This window comes from Macaca nemestrina, chromosome 20 (genome assembly GCF_043159975.1).
Source record: "Macaca nemestrina isolate mMacNem1 chromosome 20, mMacNem.hap1, whole genome shotgun sequence".
In the NCBI taxonomy this organism is placed as follows: domain Eukaryota; kingdom Metazoa; phylum Chordata; class Mammalia; order Primates; family Cercopithecidae; genus Macaca; species Macaca nemestrina.
This window is the reverse complement of record NC_092144.1, coordinates 67,784,281-67,796,524: the sequence shown is the minus strand read 5'-3', so window position 1 is coordinate 67,796,524 and position 12,244 is coordinate 67,784,281. Positions and strand designations below refer to the sequence as shown.

Here is a 12,244-nt window from a genome sequence, read left to right as displayed (position 1 = left end):
GGAGACTCCACATCATCCCTCTTCCTTCTTCCACTGCAAGGCCTTGTTTGGAGTATTTTCTCTTCCCTCTCTGACCAAACTGAAGCTCACAAAAGTTCCCGTAAAGCTTGAGTGCACCCGTACTTGCAAAGCAACAAGATAATAGTTATTAGCTCCTAGCTATGAGTGTAGGCAAAGAGACATTGTGTTGTGGTTTGTCTATTTAGTTTTGCAGCTTTGGGGAACATCTGAAATGTCTCCACATTTCTGCGACCAGTGCATTCTACCCTCCGGGGAGTCTAGGTCCAGGCCTTTTCAGAGGACGGAAGTCGGGCTGGACGCCGTGGCTCACTCCCGTAATCCCAGCACTTTAGGAGGCCGAAGCAGGCGGATCCCAAGGTCAGGAGTACAGCCTGGCCAATGTGGTGAAATTCCGTCTCTACTAAAAGTACTAAAATTAGCCGGGCGTGGTGGCGGGCCCCTGTAGTCCCAACTACTCAGGAGGGTGAGGCAGGAAAATCGCTTGAACCCGGGAGGCGGAGGTTGCAGTGAGCCGAGAACGCGCCACTGCACTGCAGCCTGGGAGACACAGCGAGACTGCGCCTAAAAAAAAAAAAAAAAAAAAAAAAAGAGGACGGAAGTCCTGCCAGTCCTTTGAAACTCGGGTTACTTTCCCCAAACACCTTGGCCCCCGTCCCAGGCCGAGAATCCTCCGCCTTGAAGGATGTCTCCGTGGGAACTACACTACCCACAAACCTATACGTTGCATATCCAATGAGGGCCCAAGAGAGGGGTGTTTCAGTGCGTGCGGAGGGTGCGTGGGCGGGACTTCCGGCTCCTCCTCCTAGCGGACATTTTGTTTGTTTCTGTCAGACTGCGTCTATCTGGGTCTCTGTAACGCTTGGGTGGACCGCAGGTGGAGGTGTCAGGAAAGCGCGGAGATGTTGTCCCCAGCGTCCCGCGACGCGTCCGAAGCTCTACGGGGATGGAAGTACCTGCGTCCCCGATCGAGACGCCTGCCGCTCCCGGCAGCTGTCCGCGCCCACGGTCCTGTGGCGGAGCTAACGGACTCCGCGCGGGTGGGTGCTGCATCCTCCCGGCCCTCAGCCACTCTTTCTCCGACTCCGAATCGTAAAGTTCCTGCAGCCCCTGTGTCCCAGGACAGCGACGCACTCTTGGGCGGGGTTCTATCTCGCTGTGGGTGGGTGTGGGAGAGTTACGGGCGGAGGGGACGTCGCAGGTAAAGGCTCGGGGGTGCTGCTGATCCCCAGACATTTGGGAGACAGTGTTCTTTTCAACACGGAGCAGAGTTTGAGGAACTGTGCCTGGAATGGCAGGCTGAAAAGTTGTCCCTTCATTCTCAGGGCGTTGAGATTACCTGAGGGTTTTGAATAGAAGGAAGTGATCTTAGCTGGGATTTTAAGTGTCTCGAAATTTGCTCAGGGGAGAACTTTAGTTCGGGGTGGGGACTGTGAGGATGGATACTAGGAGACCGGTAAGGAGACGGCTGCAGTGGATTCCAGGAATGCTTTGGTGGTGGATGTACCGAGAGTAATGGCAGGTGAGTAGGTAGAAGTGATCATATTCTGGGTAGGTTTTAAATATGAAACCAGCAGGATTTTCTGCTCCAGCATATGCAGCTATGATTGAAAGTAAGGCATGAAAGAGCAAGGTGTTTTTGTTGTGTTTTTTCATGAACGTTTGAATTTTGGAATGGTGACTCTGATATGTCTCAGAGTGGAGGCGTCCTCACTTAGGCAACTAGAGAGGAAGGTGTGAAATTGTGGGGAAGGGACTGGGCTTAAAATGTCTTTGGGGTAAAGGGAGTGGTCTGGACTAGGTCAAGGCCAGGAGGTCAGATTTAAGTGGGGCAGTCTTAAGTATGTTATTTCAGATGATCTCTGGGGTAAGAGATGAGAAGGCTGGGACTGGAGGACAGGGAAAAGGGAGTGGGCATTCTTGAGACTCCCCCCAGAAGAGAAGGGTCCTGGCATTTGAAAAGGTTCTTTTCAGTGTTTGTAGAAGGAGAGAGCTGTAGGGTATCAGGAGTTTGGCCTGGGATGGCAACGATGTGTGGTGTGCTATAAATTTGCTACTATCTGATTATCTCACCCTCATTTTGTGTGTTTTCTTTTAGTTTATTATTTTTATTTTTTTTGAGACCAAGTCTCACTCTGTCACCCAGGGTGGGATGCAGTGGTTGCAACCTGTACCTCCTGGATTCAATTCTCCTGCCTCAGCTTCCTGAGTAGCTGAGATTACAGGAGCCCGCAACCACCCCTGGCTAATTTTAGTATTTATAGTAAAGACGCGGGGAGGGGGACATTTGCCATGTTGGCCCAGGTGGTCTCGAACTCCTGACCTCAACTGATCCACCGGCCCCAGCCTTCCAAAGGGTTGGGATTACAGGTGTGAGCCACTGCACTTGGCTTTAGTTTTATTTTATTTATTTATTTATTTATTTATTCGTTTTTTTGAGATGGAGTCTCCCTCTGTCACCCAGGCTGGAGTGCAGTGGTGCAATCTCAGCTCACTGCAGCCTCCGCCTCCTGGATTCAAGTGATTCTCCTGCCTCAGTTTTCCCAGTAGGTGGGATTACAGGCATGCACCACCATGCCCAACTAATTTTTGTATTTTAGTAGAGATGGAGTTTCACCATGCTGGCCAGGCTGGTCTCAAACTCCTGACCTCAGGTGATCCACTCCCCTTGGCCTCCCAAAGTGCTGGGATTACAGGAGTGAGCCACCATGCCTTGGCCAAGGTTTTTTTTTTTTTTTTTGACATGGAGTCTCGCCCTTGTCACCCAGGCTGGAGTGCAGTGACGCGATCTCGGCTCACTGCAACCTCCATCTCCTGGTTCAAGCAATTCTCCTACCTTAGCCTCCTGAGTAGCTGGGATTACAGGTGCCTGCCACCACACCCACCTAATTTTTGCATTTTTAGTAGAGATGGGGTTTCACCATGTTGCCCAGGCTAGAGTGCAGTGGCACGATCTTGGCTCGCTGCAACCTCTGCCGCCTGGGTTCAAGCAGTTCTCCTGTCTCTGCCTCGTGAATAGCTGGAATTACAGGCATCCGCCACCACGCCTGGCTAATTTGTTTTTATTTTTAGTAGAGATGGGGTTTCACGATGTTGACCAGGGTGGTCTTGAACTCCTGACCTCAGGAGATCCACCCGCCTCAGCCTCCCAAAGTGCTGGGATCACAGGCGTGAGCCACACGCTCGGCTGAGACCCCATTTAAAAAAAAAAAAAAGTTCACTACCTCTCCCAGTCTTGCCAAGTGTAGTAGAAGGATCTCACCAATCCATCTGGCCAAAGATTTAAGGTGCTTCTCTAATCTTTGTATTTGTCCAGAATGCTGTCTCTGTTTTTGGTAACTCTCTGGAACTTAGGGTGTACTACATTCTGTCATTATCCTGAGGCCAGAAAGGTAGGAACCAGGCCGGGCGCGGTGGCTCAAGCCTGTAATCCCAGCACTTTGGGAGGCCGAGACGGGCGGATCACGAGGTCAGGAGATCGAGACCATCCTGGCTGACACGGTGAAACCCCGTCTCTACTAAAAAATACAAAAACTTAGCCGGGCGAGGTGGCGGGCGCCTGTAGTCCCAGCTACTCGGGAGGCTGAGGCAGGAGAATGGCGTAAACCCGGGAGGCGGAGCTTGCAGTGAGCTGAGATCTGGCCACTGCACTCTAGCCTGGGCGACACAGCGAGACTCCGTCTCAAAAAAAAAAAAAAAAAAAAAAGGTAGGAACCAGACTCTCTTGATGTCGCTGGGATGTGTTGAGGGTGTTGAATGTGTTCCGGTTTCTTCTGTTTTCATGATGCAGCTGAGCATGGGTATTTATCTCCTGCTGCCTGCATTAAGTTAGTTAGAGGACTAAATGCCTAAAGTCGTGTTTGGGCAGCATCCTCTGATTCTCGGGAGATAGCCTCTGGAAGTAGACTCATTGTGTATCCACCTTTTTATTTTCTGTAGTTTAGGGCCACTCAGAAATGCAAAGCCCCATTGACTTCCAGAGTAGTTTTTAAGGAGACAGTCTCTTGGGTGGGAGTTACAGAACTTGTGATACTCAGTGCATGGCCAAAGGAAGAATGAGTAGGCCTGGATTTTATCATTGAGCCATATGGAAGCCTCATGAAGTGCCATGCTTTGGCTCTGGCTGTTTTTTGTTTGTTTGTTTGTTTTTGTTTGAGACGGAGTCTCGCTCTTTTGCCCAGGCTGGAGTGCAGTGGCGCGATCTCGGCTCACTGCAACCTCCGCCTCCCGGGCTCACGCCATTCTCCTGCCTCAGCCTCCCGAGTAGCTGGGACTACAGGCGCCTGCCACCTCGCCCGGCTAATTTTTTTTGTATTTTTAGTAGAGGCGGGGTTTCACCGTGTTCGCCAGGATGGTCTCGATCTCCTGACCTCGTGATCTGCCCACCTCGGCCTCCCAAAGTGCTGGGATTACAGGCATGAGCCACCGTGCCCGGCCAGCTCTGGCTGTTTTATTTGCCCTATCAGCTCCCTGATATAAATTTGGTAGAAGCCAGACTGTTAAGTAGCCACTAGAAGTGTGTGCTGTAAGCCCCTTCTGGAGAGTAAATTGGAGGTGCACATTCCTGCCCCTTTTTTGCAGTGCTCCAAGGAGGTGTAGCTCCTAGAAATATTTTCATGCCCATTTAATTCTGCCTATTTGTTCTGTGATCCAGGAAGACTTGCCTAGTTCCTTCTGCTCTCAGAGGTAAGAGGTTTACGATGGAGCCCTTCGGGAGGTAGCTGTAAAAGATGCAGCACTCTATGCATGGCATAAACCTCTTCTGGGGAGAAACAAGGGCTGTTTTTTTTTTTTTTTTTGAGACGGAGTCTCGCTCTGTCGCCCAGGCTGGAGTGCAGTGGCTGGATCTCAGCTCACTGCAAGCTCCGCCTCCCGGGTTAACGCCATTCTCCTGCCTCAGCCTCCCGAGTAGCTGGGACTACAGGCGCCCGCCACCTCACCCGGCTAGTTTTTTGTAGTTTTTAGTAGAGACGGAGTTTCACCGGGTTAGCCAGGATGGTCTCGGTCTCCCAAAGTGCTGGGATTACAGGCTTGAGCCACCGCGCCCGGCCGAAGGGCTGTTTTTTTAAAGCCCCTTCTCTGCACTACTTACAGGGCATGAAGACCCTGGAAGTGCTTGAGTGCCCATATCAAACTGCCACTTTTTTTTGTTTGTTTTTTGAGATGGAGTTTCGTTCCTGTTGCCCAGGCTGGAGTGCAATGGCACCGTCTCGGCTCACTGCAACCTCTGTCTCCCAGGTTCAAGCGATTCTCCTGCCTCAGCCTCCCGAGTAGCTGGGATTACAGGCACGTGCCATCATGCCCAGTTAATTTTTTGTATTTTTAATAGAGACGGGGTTTCACCACGTTAACCAGGATGGTCTTGATCTCCCGACCACAGGTGATCTGCCTGCCTCGGCCTCCGAAAGTGCTGGGATTACAGGTGTGAGCCACCGCGCCCAGCAAACGGCCAAACTTTTTTCTGTGATCTAGAAAGATGTGTATTCCAGTCTCCTCTGTTCACAGAGCCAGGAGGTTTAGAGTGCAGTTCTTCGGAGAGAAGAATTACAAGTTGGGACACTTGTGTGGACTGTGGTCTATAGAGACCACAGGAAAAAAGCAGTAGTTCGATATAGGCACATTAGCACTCCAGGGTCTTCATTCCCTGTGAGTAGTACAGAGGTGCTGATGTCTCCTCCCCTTAGCTCTCTAGAGTTGGTGAATTAAGAGCCGAATCATGGATAACCTTAGAGTTAGGAACTATATGTGAGGTCCACACCATCCTCTTCACAGGAGAAGGTGTGTGTTGGGGATTCCTTTCTCCGTTGTATGAACAGTGCCCACAGTGGGGTCCATGGTTGAGTGTTCCTCAGCTTTTCTTACCTGTTTAAGACAGATGTTTTCTCCGTTACCTGGTGATCAGCAGTCTCTCAACTAGTTTCTCACTTTCAGAGGGGATGGTCTGTAAATAGGCGTGTATTTCATGTGTCCGTGGATGGAAAGAGTCAGGAGCTTCGTATTCCGCCATGTTGCTGACATCCCCTCTCTCAGCCTCACTTTTGAACCACCTGAACTAAGAGAAACGCACACTGATAAGTTCCTTCAGTGCAGGGAATGAGCCTGCTTCACTCAGTGTTGCCAAAGCCACAAAATACCTTAAATGCCATGCAATAGATTGTCTCAACCTCCTTTAGAACCATTTTTTTGTTTTTCAGGCAGAGTCTTATTCTGTCACCCAGGCTGAAGTGTAGCTGTGCGATTTCAGCTTACTGCAACCTCTGCCTCCTGTTCAAGCTATTCTCAGCCTCTGGAGTCGCTGGAATTACAGGTGTGTGCCACCATGCCCAGCTAATTTTTATATTTTTAGTAGAGACGAGGTTTCACCATATTGGCCAGGCTGGTCTCGAACTCCTGACCTCAAGTGATCTGCCCACCTCGGCCTCCCAAAGTGCTGGGATTACTGGTGTGAGCCACCGTGCCTGACCATCCATTAGCTCTTTTGACTAAATACATTTCCCAAGAAAGACAGGCTCATTGGGGGCAGCTGCCTCACAGCAAGTTCTGTTTTTTTTTTTTTTTTTGAGACGGAGTTTTGCTTTTGTTGCCCAGGCTGGAGTGCAATGGTGTGATCTCAACTCACTCCAACCTTCACCTCCTAGGTTCAAATGATTTTCTACCTCAGCCTCCCGAGTAGCTGGGATGACAGGCACCTGCTACCACGCCCTGGCGGGTGTACAATAATTTTTGTATTTTGAGTAGAGACAGGGTTTCGCTATGTTGGCCAGGCTGGTCTCCCAGAGTGCTGGGATTATAAGTGTTAGCAGCCATGCCCTGCCAGCAAGTTCTTACCAAAGGTTTACTCTAAGGTAAATTGTTCTAACACGGGAAATGTTTCTGCTCACATTCCCTATACTGGCATACCTTGTCTTACTGTGCTTCACTCTATCACACTTTGCAGATACTCTGTTTTTACAAGTTGAAGGTTTGTGGCATCCCTGAAGTCATACATTGGCAATTCTTGCAATATTTCAAACATTTTCATCCTTATTATACCTGTTCTTGTGATCAGTGATCTTTGGTGTTACTACTGTAATTGTTTTGGGCCATCATGTGGCACCACGAGCCACACTTATATGAGACAGGCAGTCTTAATTGTTAAATATTGTGTGTCTTCTGACTGCCTCACTGACCAGCTGATCCCCATCCTTCTCCCTCTCTTCAAGTGTTCCTATTCCCTGACGCACAGCAATATTGAAATCAGATCAGTTAATAACCCTACAGTGGGCTCTAAGAGTTCAAGTTAAAGGAGTAGTTACACATCTCTCACTTTAAATCAGGGGTGTCCAGTCTTTTGGCTTCCCTGGGCCTCCAGCACTAGGGGTTGCATTTCAACATGAGATTTGTAGGGGATACACATCCAATCCATATCAAGCAGTGGTACAATGTGCAACAAAGAAATGGAAGAGGGTTGAGGATACCTGAGATCTTCATGTGGTTTGAGGTGCCTGTGATTGAAAAAAGGAAAAAGGCCAGATTGGGAGGCTTTCAGAGCAACAATAGGGCTTTCCTTGGCAATGGGGCCATTGGTGGTTTGGGGCAAGATGGGATACTGATTGTTGGCAAGCACTTTTTTTTTTTTTTTTTTTTTTTTTTGAGATGGAGTCTCGCTCTGTCACCAGACTGAAGTATAGTAGCATGATCTCGGCTCACTGCAGCCTCTGCCTCCCAGGTTCAAACAGTTCTCCTGCCTCAGTCTCTCAAGTAGCTGGGACTACAGGCACACACCACCATGCCCAGCTAATTTTTTTTTTTTTTAAGTAGAGACAGGGTTTGATCTTGTGATCCGCCCTTGGCAAACACTCTTAATGCTATATGTAGAGTGACACTGGGGAGTCCAGGGAGATAGGGTGGGCCAGTAGGGTGGTGGGAAAGCTGGAGATGTGAGGGAGATGTAGTCCAGAGAGTGATGTGTATGAGTGGAGGAAGTGTGAGCTGATGGTCCTGTGACTTGGGGCTTAACTGAGAAAAATGAACCTAGGTTCATACCTGGGATTTGTGCTCTTGGGTACCCCAGGGGAGTTGGCTGGCTCAGAGTGTAAATGGCATTTATCTGTCAGCCTGCCTGTTGTTGCGGTGGGCTGACACAGTGATTTCTGGGGTAATCAGGAGAGAGTGAGAACCAGTGGTACCAGTACCTGGTATCTCTGACTTGGGAACCTGGGAGGTCAGTTAGCAGGATGTTGTGGGTAGGCAGACAGGGGATCATGGGTCAAGAGACTTTTTATGACCCTTCCTGTCCCTTTTGTTGCAGGGCTGTGTAGTCTTTGAGGATGTGTTTGTATACTTCTCTCGGGAAGAATGGGAGCTACTTGATGATGCTCAGAGACTTTTGTACCATGATGTGATGCTGGAGAACTTTGCACTTTTAGCCTCACTAGGTAAGGTCCTCATGCTTTTCTCCATTTACCACTCTGTTCTTCCCATGGTCGGATCATGAGCACTGCTTCCTTCACCAGTTTTCTGGAGCAAGTGCTCAGGGTGCCAGGGCTAAGCTGTATGGAGTGTCCTTCCTACTTGCTGAGCAGTCCTGAAGCCATGCAGCCAAGGGTTTGGGGTCATGAGACTTGTGGTTTGCCCAGTGGTTCTCACTAGGTCTGTTCACTTTCTGTACTGGTGACTCTGTCCAAAATTATGATGCCTCTGTGCCCAAGGTTGTGCCCCCTTTCTCCAGGTGACATTTTTTCTTTTTTTTTTTTTTTGAGTCAGGGTTTGGCTCTGTTGCCCAAGCTGGAGTGCAGTGGCACGATCTCAGCTCATTGCAACCTCTACTTCCCAGGCTCAAGCCATCCTCTCACCTCAGCCTCCTGAATAGTTGGGACTACAGGCACACACCACCACGCCCAGCTAATTTTTTTGTAGAGATGGGAATTTGCCATGTTGCCCAGGCTAGTCTTGAACTCCTGAGCTCAAGTAATCCCCTGACTTGACCTCTGAAAGTGTTGGATTACAGGCGTGAGCCACTGCGCCCAGCCCAGGTGACATTTTCTAGGGCCTGACCCTGTCAGGAGTTATAGGCACTTACATAGTCACTTACAGGGACCTTTGCTCTATTCCTGCACAACTCCTCCCAGGTTACTTTTCTTACCTGTAGTTCATCATAGGGTGGGTTGCCATGGACCTGTGCTGGCTGCTCACCTGTTCTGACTTTCTCTTAGGAATTGCATTTTCTAGATCATGTGCAGTCATTAAACTAGAGCAAGCAGAAGAGCCCTGGGTGTATGACCAGGTGGATATGACTTCAGCCACAGAAAGAGAGGCCCAGAGCGGACTTAGACGTGGTGAGTGGATATTGGGGAAGGGCATGATGTATGTCAAAGCTGGGTTCAGAACTGTCAACATTAACTGTTCACATCAGTGTTTGTTTCCAGGGCCAGTGGCCACACAGCGTTTCTATCTGTCCTTCCCTGTTGTTGACATGAAGACATATCATTTCTAGTTTGTTAGCCCCTTGCCATCCTCACCACTGGCCTTCACCTCACACCCATGTTTTCCCACTAGTCTGTCTGCATTTTTGGCAATATTGACCTGCTATTAATGTTCACAAGATGTGCATATATTCTTAAATAGTCTTTGAACACCAACTGCTCACTTGTAGTTGGATTTTCCTGGAACTGGATACATTTTTCATAGCATTCATGAGTCACTAACAGTCAAGGCCCTACTGGAAGCCATTTGTTTGCTTCCATTCTTTTTTTTTTGAGACGGAGTCTAGCTCTGTGGCAAAGGCTGGAGTGCAGTGGGGTGATCTCCACTCACTGCAAGCTCCTCCTCCTGAGTTCACGCCATTCTCCTGACCTCAGCCTCCTGAGTAGCTGGGACTACAGGCGCCCACCACCATGCCCGGTTAATTTTTTTTTTTTTTTTTTTTTTTTTTTGTATTTTTAGTAGAGAAGCAGCTTCACCGTGTTAGCCAGGATGGTCTCGATCTCCTGACCTCGTGATCTGCCCACCTCGGCCTCCCAAAGTGCTGGGATTACAGGTGTGAGCCACCATGGCCAGCCTGTTTGGTTCCATTCTTATATCCTGGCCCTTCATTGGCCCTCCCCCATGGTATGACCTCCAGAGGCTCACTACCTCAAAGCCGTCCCTTCCTCACTCTGACCATGCTTCTCATCCTGAAAACAGTTTCATGAACTTACTCCTGCGTGTGTCAAATGCACATATATGATGGGGTTGCCCCTTCCCACCCGTAAACATGCATTTAATCAGCATTTCTGTGTCTTCAGGTTGTTGGTATGGAGTGGAGAATGAGGAGGTATCTTCTGAGCAGAGCATTTCTGTAGCAGGAGTGTCACAGGTCAGGACTCTCACGGCAGAGCTGCAGACTCACCCATGTGACATATGTGGCCCAATATTGAAAGATACCTTACACCCGGCTAAGTACCATGGGGGAAAAGCCAGGCAGAAACCATACTTGTGCGGGGCATGTGGAAAGCAATTCTGGTTCAGTACAGACTTTGACCAGAACCAGCCCAATGAAGGGAAACTCTTCCCAAGGAAGGAGAGTAGAGACTCGGTGAAAAGCTGCAGAGTCCATGTGCCAGAGAAGACCCTCACATGTGGGAAAAGTGGGAGAGACTTTTCAGCCACATCTGGCCTTCTTCAGCATCAGGCCTCTCACAGCAGGATGAAGCCCCACAAGAGCACCAAGCTTGTGAATGGCTTTCGCATGGGACAGAGGTATCACAAGTGTGGTCAATGTGGGAAAGCCTTCACCCGCAAAGACACACTTGCTCGGCATCAGAGAATCCACACTGGAGAAAGGCCTTATGAGTGTAGCGAATGTGGGAAGTTCTTCAGCCAAAGCTACGACCTCTTTAAACACCAGACAGTTCACACTGGAGAAAGGCCATATGAGTGCAGCGAATGTGGGAAATTCTTTAGACAAATCTCTGGCCTGATTGAGCACAGGCGAGTTCACACAGGTGAAAGACTCTATCAGTGTGGCAAATGTGGGAAATTCTTTAGCAGTAAGTCTAATCTCATTCGACACCAGGAAGTTCACACAGGAGCCAGGCCTTACGTATGCAGCGAATGTGGGAAAGAATTCAGTCGGAAACACACACTTGTTCTGCACCAACGAACTCACACTGGAGAAAGGCCTTATGAGTGCAGTGAATGTGGGAAGGCCTTTAGCCAAAGCTCCCACCTTAATGTACACTGGAGAATTCACAGCAGTGATTACGAGTGTAGCAGATGTGGTAAAGCTTTCAGCTGCATCTCTAAACTCATTCAACACCAGAAAGTTCACTCTGGAGAAAAGCCTTATGAGTGCAGCAAGTGTGGGAAAGCCTTCACTCAAAGACCCAACCTCATCAGGCACTGGAAAGTCCACACTGGGGAAAGACCTTATGTGTGTAGTGAGTGCGGGAGAGAGTTCATCCGGAAACAGACACTTGTTCTGCACCAGAGGGTTCACGCTGGAGAAAAGCTTTAAGAGTGTAGCAAATGTGGGGAAACTCTTAGGCCAATGCCCCCAACTTACTGTATGGTGGGGAACTAGCAGTAGTTAATGAGTGCAGCAGATACAGGAAAGCCTTTCCTTGGAGGCTGAACCTTACCCGCCACTGGAAATTTCACACCAGACACAGGCCTTAGCAGTCCAAGCAATGTGCTATCTCTGTTCAGCCTAACAGCTCACCCTAGAGTGGAACTCTGGGAGCAGCCATTGTGAGGGAACCATCAGTCAGAAGTGAAACTTCATAGATACGGACATTCCCACTGGGGAGATTCCCTGTGAGCACCAAGTATGTGAGATGCTTTCAACAGCTGTGTCGCACTTTTTAAATGGCTATTGGCCTTTGCTGGGGCAGGAGCCATCTGCCCCTACCATTTGGCAGAGTCATACTGCGTTTACCATTTACCCCAGCATGCTTATGACAGGCAGACCTCTCTTCTCTCCCCAGTCCCTAAAAGGATTGTAAGTGGTCTCACAGCCCACTAGGGGTCTTAATTTTCTCTCTTTTGATGTAAATGGCATGGAAATAATCAGCTTTGTTCAAGAGGACACAAAAAGATTCTGCAAATAGCCTGCAGAGGCTTACCTGCATTGATTGTTTGGTTTCATATGATGCTCATTATGGATATATCCAATCTCCAAGTCACCCAGCTCTCGAACTGCCTGCTTCACATTGCTCATTATAATAAAGGCGTGTTCTTTAAGCCACAATTAATATTGTGGGTTCTG

The 12,244-nt window shown here is 49.1% G+C and overlaps 1 protein-coding gene across 3 annotated transcripts; it reads left to right on the top strand.

The window, feature by feature from the left end:
• The first annotated feature begins 824 nt into the window (after positions 1-824).
• LOC105488077 (zinc finger protein 671) lies at positions 825-12,226 on the top strand. 3 transcript variants are annotated; one of them, XM_071088106.1, is made up of 5 exons: positions 951-1,058; positions 6,213-6,325; positions 8,309-8,435; positions 9,213-9,335; positions 10,284-12,226. In XM_071088106.1, exons 3-5 carry the CDS (start codon positions 8,402-8,404, stop codon positions 11,492-11,494), a joined length of 1,368 nt encoding a protein of 455 aa, XP_070944207.1. In that variant the 5' UTR covers positions 951-1,058; positions 6,213-6,325; positions 8,309-8,401; the 3' UTR covers positions 11,495-12,226. The 3 variants fall into 3 exon arrangements, with proteins under 3 accessions (XP_011750108.2, XP_070944207.1, XP_011750109.2); XM_011751806.3 differs by lacking the exon at positions 6,213-6,325 and having other exon boundaries at positions 825-1,058; XM_011751807.3 differs by lacking the exons at positions 951-1,058; positions 6,213-6,325 and adding an exon at positions 1,351-1,540.
• Positions 12,227-12,244: the final 18 nt, after the last annotated feature.